This window comes from Myotis myotis, unplaced genomic scaffold (genome assembly GCF_014108235.1).
Source record: "Myotis myotis isolate mMyoMyo1 unplaced genomic scaffold, mMyoMyo1.p scaffold_m19_p_1, whole genome shotgun sequence".
Classification (NCBI taxonomy): Eukaryota; Metazoa; Chordata; class Mammalia; order Chiroptera; family Vespertilionidae; genus Myotis; species Myotis myotis.
In genome coordinates, this window is record NW_023416313.1 from 136,247,182 (window position 1) to 136,260,685 (window position 13,504).

General features: G+C 38.6%; 1 protein-coding gene across 12 annotated transcripts in view; it reads left to right on the top strand.

Annotated features, from left to right (window-relative positions):
* The window catches only part of RALGAPA1 (Ral GTPase activating protein catalytic subunit alpha 1), a 277,152-nt gene that overhangs the window by 201,506 nt on the left and 62,142 nt on the right, over positions 1-13,504 (top strand). For all 12 annotated transcript variants that reach the window (XR_004974555.1, XM_036353129.1, XM_036353109.1 and 9 more), the window contains one exon: positions 8,733-8,856. Coding sequence is in view for 11 of the 12 variants with exons in the window: in XM_036353109.1 (XP_036209002.1) it covers positions 8,733-8,856 (124 nt within the window). In the remaining variant the exon portion in view is untranslated. Of the gene's footprint in view, positions 1-8,732; positions 8,857-13,504 lie in introns of those variants that run through there.

The following is a 13,504-nucleotide window of genomic DNA, read 5'->3' on the forward strand; positions in this document are numbered from 1 at the left end:
GGCCCGATTGCCTCTAACTGCCCTCCCCTGCCATCCATCTTGTGGTGGCCATTTTGTGTCCACATGGGGGTGGCCATCTTGTGTGTTAGAGTGATGGACAATTTGCATATTACCTCTTTATTATATAGGATTTCTTTCATATTCTAATTGCTTCTTTCCAAAAATAGTTGTAATAGCTCTCTAAGTAGTCTGTGAGTTGTCATATCCTAACTGTTCCCCATAATAACTTATCATTGGTACTAATGGTCAGGTCCTTGAGGGTAGGAATTACATCACTTTTGCTGTCTTGCACACCATGTGTTCTCAGACCTCTGCTGTTCTATTAAAATTATCCTTCTGAATTTTAGTATTCCTACCATTAAGTCTAAAGTTTTCTCAGTCCACATCAGCCTCTTTAATTTATCTGATTAATTTAATTAACTTAATAAGCATTTTTAAAAGTCACAGCAGTTTTAGGTTTACAAAATAATTGTTTGCAAAGAGCATAGAATTCCCTCATACCCCCCCCTTCCCGCCCCAGGCCTTAAGCACCCTATTGTCTGTGTCCATGGGTTATGCATATATGCATACAAGGTCTTTGGTTGATTACTTCCCACCCACCCAACCCCCACCTTCCCTCTGAGATTCCACACACTGTTCCATGCTTCCATGTCTCTGGACCCACTCCGTTAGATATTGTTCGTTCCTGGCTTCTGTATAACTAAAATTATCTTGTTCAACTCCTAATTCTCTATTTTCTGTTTGTCTTCACTGGCTCATCTTCTACCCCCTACCTCCTAACATAGTTATCCCTTTCATTGGGATATCTCTCATATCTTCTCACCCCCATTCTTTTCTGCCCATGTATACCTATCTCTCAGTTCTCAGTCATGATTTTGTAGCTGCTTACTATAAATTTTTATCTATCTACTTATCACATTTCCAGGTCATCATTTCTTTCCCAAATCAGATCCTTTTGCTAATTTTCCTACTTATATTTAGAAGTACCATTTCAGTCACCCAAACTTCACCATTCTCTTGCCCTTACCCTTAGATTTTCATAATCATTATGACAGTTCTTTCTTATTACCTCTCATATCTGTCCCCTTTTCCTGAACCAACCCCTTTGTTCATGTTCTTATTACTTCTTTCTAAGAGACTTAAAACAACTGTCTAAGTAGTCTGTAGTCTCTCATCTCCGGGCTCTTCCCCATCTAGACAGTCCTAAGTACCAGAATAATCTTGGTAAAGTAAGATTTTTATTTTATTCCTTAGTGACTTCCCAGCCTAACCAAACTCTTTAATCTAGAACAGCAATTTTCAACCTATTTCATCTCATGGCACACATAAAACTAATCAACCAAAATTCTGCAGTACACCAGAAAAAAAGTGTTTTGCCTATTTGACAAAAACATAGGTATAATATTGATTCATTCACACAAATGGCTACTGATGTGTTGGCCATTGTCGGGGGGTTTTTTTTGTTGTTTTTTAGGGGGTTTTTTTGTGACAATCTAAGGGAAATGAGGTCAGTGTCCTAACTAAATAAATAGTCAGGTATTGCATGTTTTAAAAATTCTCAAGGCACACCAGATGAAAATTGCTGATTTAGAGCTCAGGCCTTAGCAGCCAATGTTGCCTATTCACGGTTTGTTTGGGTTTATTTGTTTGTTTGTTTGTTTGTTTGTTCTTGTCAGCTCTTCTGAATCTTTTGCATTTTCTGTGAGTTTTAGGATCAGCTTGCCAATTTGTACAAAATTGGATTCTGGATTTATGCTTTTCTACTACTTGGATTCTGCTAAAGTAGTTTCGTTCTCATGTTTACCTTGAAAAGGACATCTTCCTTGAGACAGCATAATTTTTTTTGGATATTCTATTTAAATGAACCCATGACATTTTTTGTTTGCTTTATCTATTCATTTATTATTGATTTCAGAGAGAAATCAGTTTGTTGTTCCACTTGTTTATGCATACATTGGTTGCTTCCTGTATGTGCCCTGACCAGAGATGAACCTGCAACCTTGGCATATCAGGATGACATTCTAACCAACTAAGCTACCCAGCCAGGGCCTTTTTGTTTGCTTTTTAAAAAAAGAATTAAAGAAAATAACAGTTTTCTTTCTTTATACTCGTATCTACCTAGATCAGTGGTCGGCAAACTGTGGCTCACGAGCCACATGCGGCTCTTTGGCCCCTTGAGTGTGGCTCTTCCACAAAATACCACGTGCGGGCATGCATGTACAGTGCGATTGAAACTTCGTGGCCCATGCACAGAAGTCGGTATTTTGTGGAAGAGCCACACTCAAGGGGCCAAAGAACCGCATGTGGCTCACAAGCCACAGTTTGCCAACCACTGACCTAGATCATTTGTAGATCCTTTATTTTCTTTCAGTAAATGAACCAATTCCTGTTCTTCATAATTTAACCACCATATTTTTACATTTCAAATCTCAAAATAATTTCTATTAGTATTTCTCTTGTAATATACAGGAATTCGGAAGTGCTTGTAACTTAGCAGATTGCATGTTGAATTTTTCGTAGTATGCTCATAATATTTGCCAGTACTACACATATTTTTATAGAGTATTTATGGTTGCAAATTAACTAATTTCATTTTTCTCTAATACCTTTTTCTCATTATTCACTTTCATAATACACACTAATGGTAATATACCAAACATTTTAGCAGCAGTAGTTAGTAAGTAGAAAAATAAGGAATGGTAAAAGATTAAGATTTGGTATAAAAGGGCAGCTAAATTGTAAGAAGGACATGGATAATATAAAGGTGATTTTTCTTCTACTTTTGCATTTTAAAGACATTTTTTTCTTTATGGCACATACATTTATCTCAACTTTTAGATTTATATAGTATTAGGTGAGCTTTTCAGTCTAGCTCTTCCCAATTTAATAAATTTATGAATTCTGATTGATAGCCCTTTACCTTGAAAAAGAAGAACACTGAAAGTTCCCTTTCTGCCAGGATCAGCATTTACACATAGATCATGCATCCAAGTTAAATTCTTAACAGCTTTATTGAAATATAATTCACATACCATACAATTTACTCATTTATAGTATATACTAAAGGCCTGGTGCACGTGCACAGCGGGTGGGGAGGGGGGGTCCCCTCAGCCCAGCCTGCACCCTCTCGCAATCCAGGACCCCTCGGGGGATGTCTGACTGCCAGTTTAGGCCCGATCCCACAGGGATCTAAACTGGCAGTCGGACATTCCTCTCACAATCTGGGACCACTGGCTCCTAACTGCTGGCCTGCCTGCCTGCCTGATCATCCTTAACCCCTCTGCCTGCCTTATTGCCCCTAACCACTTGCCTGCCTGCCTAATCACTCCTAAGTGCTCGGCTGCCTGTCTGATCGCCCCCAGCCCTCGCCTGCCTGCCTGCCTGATCACCCCTAACCACCTCTGCCTCGGCCCCCGCTGCCATGGCTTCATCCTGAATGACATCCCAAAGGTCGTTTGGCTGTCTGGTCTAATTAACATATTACGCTTTTATTATTATAGATGTGTTCAGTATATTCACAGGGTTATGCAAGTATTACAACACTCTTACTGTAGAATAGTTTAGTGCCTTCAAAAAGAAGCGCCATACCCATTACTAGTCACTCCCCATTATACTCGAACACCACCCCTAACTCCCAGCTCTAGCCAACAGTAATCTATTTTCTATATCTACATATTTATCTATTCTGGACAACTTTTATGAAAGGAATCGAAGAGTATGTGATCTTTTTGACAGGCATAGCACAGTGTTTTCAGAGTTCATCCATATTGCGTCATGTCTCTGCATTTCATTTTTTTATTGCTGAATTGTATCACTGTACTAAATATTGTTTATTTGTTCATAAATTGGTGGACATTTGGATTGGTTTTACTTTTTGTCTGTATAAATAGTGTTGTGAATATTCATGTACAGTTTTTGTGGACATTTTATAGTTTTATAAACTTTTTAAAAGACTTTTATAATTTTAGACCTTATATTTAGCTCTGTAGTCCATTTCGATTTAATTTTTATATATGGTGTGAGGTAAGAATCCAACTCCATTCTTTTGCATGTAGCTATCCAGTTGCCCCAGCACCATTTGTTGAAAATACTATTCTTTTCCCAATTGAATTGTCTTCATAACATTGTCAAAAAGCAATTGATGACATATATAAGGGTTTATTTCTGGACCCAAGATTCTGTTCTATATATATCTACATATCTATTCTTATGGCAGTACCACAATGCATTGATTGCAGTAGCTTTGTATCAACTTCTTTTAAGTATATTTTATTGATTTTTTACAGAGAGGAAGGGAGTGGGACAGAGAGTTAGAAACATCGATGAGAGAGAAACATCGATCAGCTGCCTCCTGCACACCCCCTATTTGGGATGTGCCCGCAACCAAGGTACATGCCCTTGACCGGAATCGAACCTGGGACCCTTGAGTCCGCAGGCCGACGCTCTATCCACTGAGCCACACCAGTTAGGGCTGTATCAACTTTTAACATTAGGAATTATGAGTCCTCCTCTTTGTTTTCTTTTTAAAGATTGTTTTAGCTATTCTGAATCTTTTGCATTTTCTGTGAATTTTAGGATCAGCTTGCCAATTTCTACAAAAAAAGACACCTGGGATTTTGATAGGGGTTGCATTCGGATTGTGGATCAATTTGGGGAATTTTCCAGTCATGAATGTGGGATTTCTTTTAAGACCTTTAATTTCCTTTGACAGTGTTCTATAGTTTTCAGAGTACAGCAGGTCCTCGAATAATATTTTAACTATGTTTCTTTTTTTTAAACATATGTTTTATTGATTTTAGAGAGGAAAGAAGAGGGAGAGAGAGTTAGAAACATCAATGATGAGAGAGAATCATTGATTGGCTGCCTTCTGCATGCCTCCTACTGGGGATCGAGCCCACAATCCGGGTATGTGCCCTTGACCAGAATCGAACCCAGGACCCTTCTATCCACTGAGTAAAACCAGCTAGAGCTAACTATGTTCATTATATCATTGATGAGGAGGGAAAATCTATTCTTTATGGAGTTTTCACATTCTCCCCACGTCTGAGTGGTTTTTTTCTAGGTACTCCATTTTCCTCCCATATTCCAAAGATATGCACAGTAGATTAATTGGCATATCTAAATTGTCCCAGTATGAGTGAGTGTGGGTGAGTGTCTGAGTGCTCCCTGTGATGGAATGGCATTTTGTCCAGGGTTGGTTCCTGTCTTGCACTTTGAGCTACTTGGGTAAACTCCAGCCACCCGTAACTCTGAACTGGAATAAGCAGGTTGAAAAATAATTATCTTCTTTTTATCTGTTTTTCTTAAGTGTGTGTATAGCTCGTTTACTTTAATGTTTATTAAAAGTATTTAAGAGTTTGGTGATGGTTTTATGACTAGAAATATGTAGCAGGAGCTTAACTTTTTAAAAAAAAATTTAAAATAAGTTTTAGAGAGAGGAAGGGAGAGAGAAAAATAAAATCCTAGGTGTCTAGTGTATAGAAATACAATTGGTTTTTCTATATACATATTGTATCCTGAACACTTGCTGAACTCATTTATTGAAAGCTCTAATAGCTTTTTGATGTATTCCTTAGGATTTTCTGTGTACAAAATCATCTCATCTGCAAGTAGAGGTAATTTACCTCTTCCTTTTCAATCAAGTTACTAATTCAATCTCTTTATTTGTTATTGATCTGTTCAGGCATTCTATTTCTTCTCTGTTGGTTTTAGTAATGTCTGTCTATCTAGGAATTTGTCCATTTAATCTGATTTATCTAATTTGTTGGCATACAGTTGTTGGTAGTATCTATATATATGAAAGGCTAATATGCTAAGTGTCCCTCCCACCGTCCAACTGGTCGCTATGATGTGCACTGAGCACCAGGACACTCAACGCAGGAGCTGCCGAGCTGCAGTGACTTGGCAGCGGCAGTTCTCAGGTGACGCACCTCGAAACCAGAGGGGAGGGAGCCCGATTCCTCATGGGGCCACACAGTTCTACCTTCGGCTGTGGGTTATGTTGTTGCTGGGGCATTGTCGGCCCCGAATCTGGTTTACTGCACACTTGCATTTGTGTTCCACACCCTGTACGACAGGAACTTTGCAGAGTGCCCTCTTGCATCCCCCGGGACCCCTTGGGGGATGTCAGAGAGCCAGTTTTGGCCGGTCCCCACAGGCCAGCCCAAAGGACCCCACCTGTGGGAGGGACCCTGCTCACTCCGCAGGTGCGGAAGGGGGTGGGGGGGACCGAGGAAGGTTGGCTCCAGGGCGTGTCCGGCCCTTCTCGCCCAATCCCGCCCCACCAGCCATCTTCTAATTAATTTCCTTTCAATGTGTACGAATCCATGCACCAGGTCACTACTTCCCTTATAATTCATAAGGTATTTATTTCTGTAAGCTATGTAGTGAGGTCTCTTCTTTTTCCCCCTGGTTATTAGTAATTTGAGTTTCTCTTTTTTTCTTGCTTATCTACGGATAGATTGTCAATTTTTTTTATCAGGTCAACCAAGTTTTGGTTTCCTTGATTTTTCTCTATTATTTTTCTATTCTATTTCATTTATTTCCATGCTAGCCTTTATTATTTTTTCTTTCTGTTTGCTTTGAGTTTAGTTGGTTTTCTTTTTCTAGTTTTTTAAGGTGGAAAATCTAGTTATTGATGTGAGATATTTCCTCTTTTTAATATAGGCATTTACATCCATAAGTTTACCAATGGGCTCTGCTTTACCTGCATGCCATCAGTTTTGGTATGTTATGCTTTCATTTTCATTCATCTCTAATATTTTCTAATTCCCCTTGAGATATATTTTTTGACCCATCAGTTATTTAGGAGTACTTTGTTTTATTTCCACATACATGTGAATTTCCCAAATTTTCTTCTTTTACTGATATCTAATTTTATTCCATTGTGATTAGAAAATCCACTATGCATAATTTCAGGACTTTCAAATTTATTGAGGCTTGTTTTATGGTTTACCATGTAGTCTATCTTGAAAGATGTTCCATGTATGCTTGAGAAGAATGTGTTTTCTGTTACTGTTGGATAGTTCTGTAGTTGTCTGTTAGGCCTAGTTGGTTTATACTGTTACTCAAATCTTCTCATTCCTTGTTGATATTTTCTTAGGGTTTTTTTTTTGCCCGTTATTAAAAGTGCGGTCTTGCCCTAACCGGTTTGGCTCAGTGGATAGAGTGTCAGCCTGCGGACTCAAGGGTCCCAGGTTCGATTCCGGTCAAGGGCATGTACCTTGGTTGCGGGCACATCCCCAGTAGAGAGTGTGCAGGAGGCAGCTGATCGATGTTTCTCTCTCATCGATATTTCTAACTCTCTATCCCTCTCCCTTCCTCTCTGTAAAAAAAAAAAAAAAAAAAAAAAAAGTGGGGTATTGATGTCTCCTACACTGTAGAAATGTCTATTTCTGCCTTCAATTCTGTCTTCTTTCATTTCATGTACTTTGAAGCTCTATTGGTAGGTGCATATATATTTTTAATTTTCATATCTTCCTGTTAGATTAACCTTTTAACAGTATGAAATGTTAAATCTAATAAAATTTTTTGTTTTCAAGTCTGATACTAATATAGCCACTTCAGCTCTCTTGGTTACTCTTTGCATGGTATCTTTTTCCATTTCTTTTGCTATCAACTTTATCTGTGTCTTTGAATCAAAAGTGTGTTTGTGGGGACCCTGGCTGGTTTTGCTCAGTGGATAGAGCGTCGGCCTGTGAACTGAAGGGTCCTGGGTTTTATTCCTGTCAAGGGCACATACCTACTAGTATATACCAGTAGGGGGTGTGCAGGAGGCAGCCGATCAATGATTCTCTCTCATCATTGATGTTTCTATCGCTCCTCCTCCCTTCCTCTCTGAAATCAATAAAAAATATGTATTTTAAAAAAATAAAAGTGTGGTGGTGGTGGTGGTGGTGGTGGTTTGCTTGATTATTTGTTTTTTTTTCTAGTGAGTTGGCTGAGCTAATGTTGCAAACTCTGTTCCCCAGGCCCGGGGTGTGTGCCTCTGATCTCCATGCTCATTTTTTTTGAATTTTTTTTCTTTTAGTCTTGCTACCAAGGGTTCTCCATGGGTTGACCTAATCTACTTATTAATAAAAGTTTGTGCTTTATTTCCTTTAACCAGTTAGATTTTTATTGTTTACTGTGGATGTAGCTTGGAGGCAGCTATTATGTTCCGAGTGCTTTTTTGCCCCATGTTCACCCAGAGATTAGTAGCTTGGAGGTTCGCTCTCTGTTTGCTCCAAAGAAGGTATTACCTTGGGCTTGCACAGTCTTCCAGACTGCCATGGATGAGAGTTTTATAATATTTGTGTACACATTTCTTCTGTATGATAAGTACTTTTGAAGAAATGAATCATTTCTCACTCATCTCTATTCTCCTATATTATTTCTAAACCACAATTCCTTTAACTCTGGGATTCAGCCACGTTGTACAACAGGCAACTCTTAAGATGCTTCATCCCCTCACACCTATGTGTCTTTCCTGATATAATTCCTCTTCTTCGTCAAATCTTACTTTCACTCAACTCAATATTACCTTCTTCTTCAAGTTTCTCCAGCCTGAAGTAATCATACCTTTCTTCTGTTCCAATGGCAATTTTGTAATTTTTATAATTTTTTTACTTACAATTACTCATCTCCCTCTACAGATTATAATATTTAAAGTGTTTTCATCTTTTTATTGCCACATACTTTGTACACAGAACATTATTGGATAATAACCGATAAATTAATCTTTTATTTTATAGCCGAGAGACACACAAGATCGCAGTATTTTATGTTGCTGAAGGACAAGAAGATAAACATTCCATTCTCACAAATACAGGAGGAAGTCAAGCATATGAAGATTTTGTAGCTGGTCTTGGTTGGGAGGTACTGTTGTTAAATTACTAGTATACCAAATATTTTATTTCTATTTGGAAGCAGTAGTGGGGTTTTTTCTAGCTTATTTTAGAAGCATTATATTAGGAGACTCAATAACTATACCGTGGGTTTATTATTGTTTCTATCCTATATCTCATCTGCAAAGACAGCAGCAGTTGAGACTTTGAACAGAAATTGTTGACTACTTTATGAGACAGTATATTGTCAGAGAGTATGAAACGCATAGGTTTAGAGATCTGGATTTTCTTCACAGCTACGAATACTAGACTATTAGTCTTCAAACCAAGATATAAATATCCTTGGAACTATACCAAGGCTCTCTAGGGGGCACATCAGCATGTTTAGTTTTAAGGAGATTAGTTTTCAGATAGATTCTCAACTTTACTAAAGTTAATGCCTGAGAACCCTTTTGCAGTCTCTTTCCTCTCCTTTTCTATTCTTTGTTTTGGTAAAAGAAAGGCTTACCACTCACCCACCGAGTCCTGCATTGCCCCAGAAGGTTTAGAACCAAAAAAAGACAGTTCATTCAAGAGATCATGTTCCCAAGAGAGTGTGTTTCTAAAAGCAAAGCAAGAAATATGGAAAGCTAGTGCACTTTAGGTCATTCTGGCTACCAACTCACATCAAGTTTCCTATGTCAAATCTATCTTAGAATTGTAAAACAGTAGTGAGATATTTACCACAGAAACTTATATTAATATGTTTACTTTAATTGAAAAATGAAGTGTCAGACATGTTCTGACAAGAAAGTGAATTTGATGTGGCTGATTGATATGTCATTAAGTTAGTAGCAGACATTTTATAAGTATTCAGCAAAATCTATAGCTCTAAGATTTTGATGAAAATATGTTTAAAGCATGTATATGTAACATACAGTATACTAGAAATTATCTCTTGCATCATTAAACATGATGAAAATTTTCATTGTAGTTGTCAATTTAATATATAGTTTCTTAAAATTCTTGTAGAGAATACATAAGCAAAATTGTTGAAGGCCACTGCATTAGACTGTAAGCTACTAGAAGGCAGACACTTTTACCCCATTTTGTTTTCTTTTTAAATTCCAGTTCTTACACAGTGTCCAATACATAAGCCTTTATCATTCAGTTTATATTTTATGGCTGATCTAACCTGCTATTTCACCCTAAGTTATTTGAGCTCTCTGGGTTTGTTTGCTTATTTGTCAAAGGTAATATACTTTTTTTACCCAACAGATGTGATGTGAAGTCCAACTGAGATTATGTATGTGGAAAGTATAAAGAAACATTGTAAATAGATTTACAGTTTAAAAAATACAAAGCAGAAAAGTATTGGTAATAAGTATTAGTAAAAGAAAAAGGAACAAATTAGTACACAGCAATGCTAATCAAACAGTGTGGTACTTGCATCAAAGATAGACATATCTATCAATTAAACACAATTGAGGTTCCAGAAATAAACCCATATATCTATGGTCAACTGATTTTCAACAAGAGTGCCAAGACCATCTAGTGGAGAAAGAATACTCTTTTTAATGAATAATGCTGGAACACCTGGAAAGCCACATGCAAAAGAATGAAGTTGGATTCTTACCTCTCACACTGTATATAAAATTTAACTCAAATGGATCAAAGACCTGAATGTAAGAGCTAAAACTCTTAGAAGACTGGTTTCAGTTGTTGAATCTAAGTGGTAGATGTAGGAGTGTTCTTTCAACCTTGCTGTATGTTTGAAAAATCTAACAATAAAAAAGAGAAAAAAAAACTCTTAAGCCCCGCCAGTGTAGCTCAGTGGTTGAGTTTCAACCTATGAACCAGGAGGTCAGTTTGATTCCCAGTTGAGCAAATGTCCGGATTCTGGGCTCAATCCCCAGTAGGGGGCTTGCAGGAGGCATTCGATCAGTTATTCTCTCTCATCATTGCTGTTTCTATCTCTCTCTCCCTCTCCCTTTTTCTCTGAAATAAAAAAAAAATGTATTTAAAAAAGAAAACTCTTTGAAGACAAAAATGGGTCAATCTTCATGACCTTGGATTTGGCAAGGGATTCTTTTTTTTTTTTTTTTCAGCTGTATTGAAGTATAATTTATAAATAATGGGAATTTTTAGATATGACACTAAAAACATGAACAGCAAAGGGAAAACAATAAATTGGACTTCATTAAAATTTAAACTTTTGTGCTTCAAAGAGCATTATCAACAAAGTGAAAAGACAACCCACAGAATTGGCAAATATAATAGCAAATCACTTCTAAAATTTGCAAAGAACTTACATAAATTATATATATATATTTTAAATGTATTTTATTGATTTTTTACAGAGAGGAAGGTAGAGGGATAGAGAGTTAGAAACATCGATGAGAGAGAAACATCGATCAGCTGCCTCCTGCACATCTCCTACTGGGGATGTGCCCGCAACCCAGGTACATGCCCTTGACCGGAATCGAACCTGGGACCCTTGAGTCCGCAGGCTGACGCTCTATCCACTGAGCCAAACCGGTTTCGGCGACATAAATTAATAATTAGAAGACAACCCAGTTTAAAAAATGGCCAAAGGACATTTTTCCTAAGAAGATAAACAACCAGTAAGCACATGAAAAAAATGCCTGTTATCATTATCAGAGAAATGCAAATCAAAACCACAGAGATACCACTACTAGGATGACTAGAATCAAATAGTTATAGCAGTAATAATAACTGTAGGCTAGGATTTGGAGCAATCTGAACCCTAAACAAAATATGGTATATCCATATGAAAATATTATTCAGCCATGAAAAGGAACGAAGTACTGACATCTGAAAATATTCAGGCTTCAATCAGAAATTGTACAAAGAACCAGGAAAGTCTCAAACTGAATGAAAAGACAATAGATGCCAAAACCAAGAGGACAAAGATTTTGGTTGGTTGGTTTAGTTAATCCTCACAAAGGATATTTCTCCCATTGCTTTTCAGAGAGTGGAAGTAAGGGAGGGACGGAGGGAGGGAGAGAGAGAGACAGACAGATATCGACTGGTTGCCTCCCATACATGCTCCAATCGGGCAGCAAGTGAACCCGTCACTAAGGTGTACATGTTCTTGATCAGGAATCGAACCAGCAACCCTTCGGTGCATGGGTCAACCCTCTAACCACTGAGCACACCGGCCAGGGAAAAATGACAAAGATTTTAAAGTGACATAATGGAAATGCTTCAACAAGCAATTGGGAACACAGTTGAAACAAATGAAAAAAATAGAAAGTCTTTCAATGTGCACAAATCCGTGCACTGGGGCACTAGTATGTACATAACTATAATAAGCTATCCTAGATAATAAAACCTTAATATGCAAATCGACCGAACGGCAGAACGACCAGTCGCTATGATGTACACTGACCACCAGGGGGCAGATGGTCAATGCAGGAGCTGCCCCCTGGTGGTCAGTGCGCTCCCACGGGGAACACCGCCCAGCCAGAAGCCGGGCTCATGGCTGGCAAGCGCAACGGCAGTGGCGGGAACCTCTCCCGCCTCCGCGGCAGCACTAAGGACCCCTCAGGGGATGGCCCGGACTGCGAGAGTGCACAGCCCCCCCCCCCCCCCCCCCATGCACAAATGTCAAGAACCAGGCCTCTAGTGTACATATAATACCAAGAGCAACCACTAAAAAACATACCAAGAAATACACTTTAAAAATACACTCAAAAATGATAGATAAGCCCTGACCAAGTGTCTCAGTTGTTTGGAGTGTCATCCCATGCACCAAAATGCTGTAGGTTCAATCCTGGGTAGAGGCATGTACGGGAGGCAACCCATTGATGTTTCTCTCTCACATCAATGTTTCTCTCTCTCTCTCTCTCTCTCTCTCTCTCTCTCTCTCTCTCTCTCTCTCTCTCCCTCTCTCCCTCTCTCCCTCTCTCCCCTTCTCCCCCCCCCTCCCTCCCTCTAAGTATATCCTGGGGTGAGGATTTAAAAACAAAAGAAATAAAAATGAAATTCTAGATAATTTTAACCCATAGGAGGCAGGAAAAATAAAAGAGAAACAATAAAACAGAAGACAAAAAATTAAATTACAGGCTTAAGCCCTAACATATCAGTCATTATATAAGTATGCTAAATATGTCTAAATATACCACTTAAAAATTGGCAGACTGGATTAAAAAATCCACATATGCACTAGGAAAAGGAGTATTTCCTAAAATAAAACTAAGGTATAATCCTTACCTAACCTTTGTCCCTCTCAGAAATATGATGGGAATTCCTGCCCTAAGCCTTCCTTCATTAGATATATTACTGTACTCTGGAATTTGAGCAGAAGCTTAAATCTCCAGGCTTTTTAAAGCACAAAATATAAATACAAGCTGGGAAAGTAAACCGAATTTTTCTTACTGTTCCTCACCAACATCCCTCTTCATCTGCAACTCCCCAGAGTGATGAGCACAGATTAGTGGAGGCAGCACAGGTGAGCACTCAGCTGCCTCTCAATTCATTCCTCCTCCCCCTCCTCCTCCTTCTCTCCTCTTTTCCTTCTCTCCTCCTTCGCTTGTTCCTCCTCCTCCTCCCCCAAAGGCTGAAGGCAGGGCCCTTCCAGTCCTCATAACCTGCCCTTTCTGCAGTCCCGGGGATGGAGGCATTGAGCCCCACAATGGGGTGATGCACAGTGCTCATTTTCACTGCCTGGCTTTACT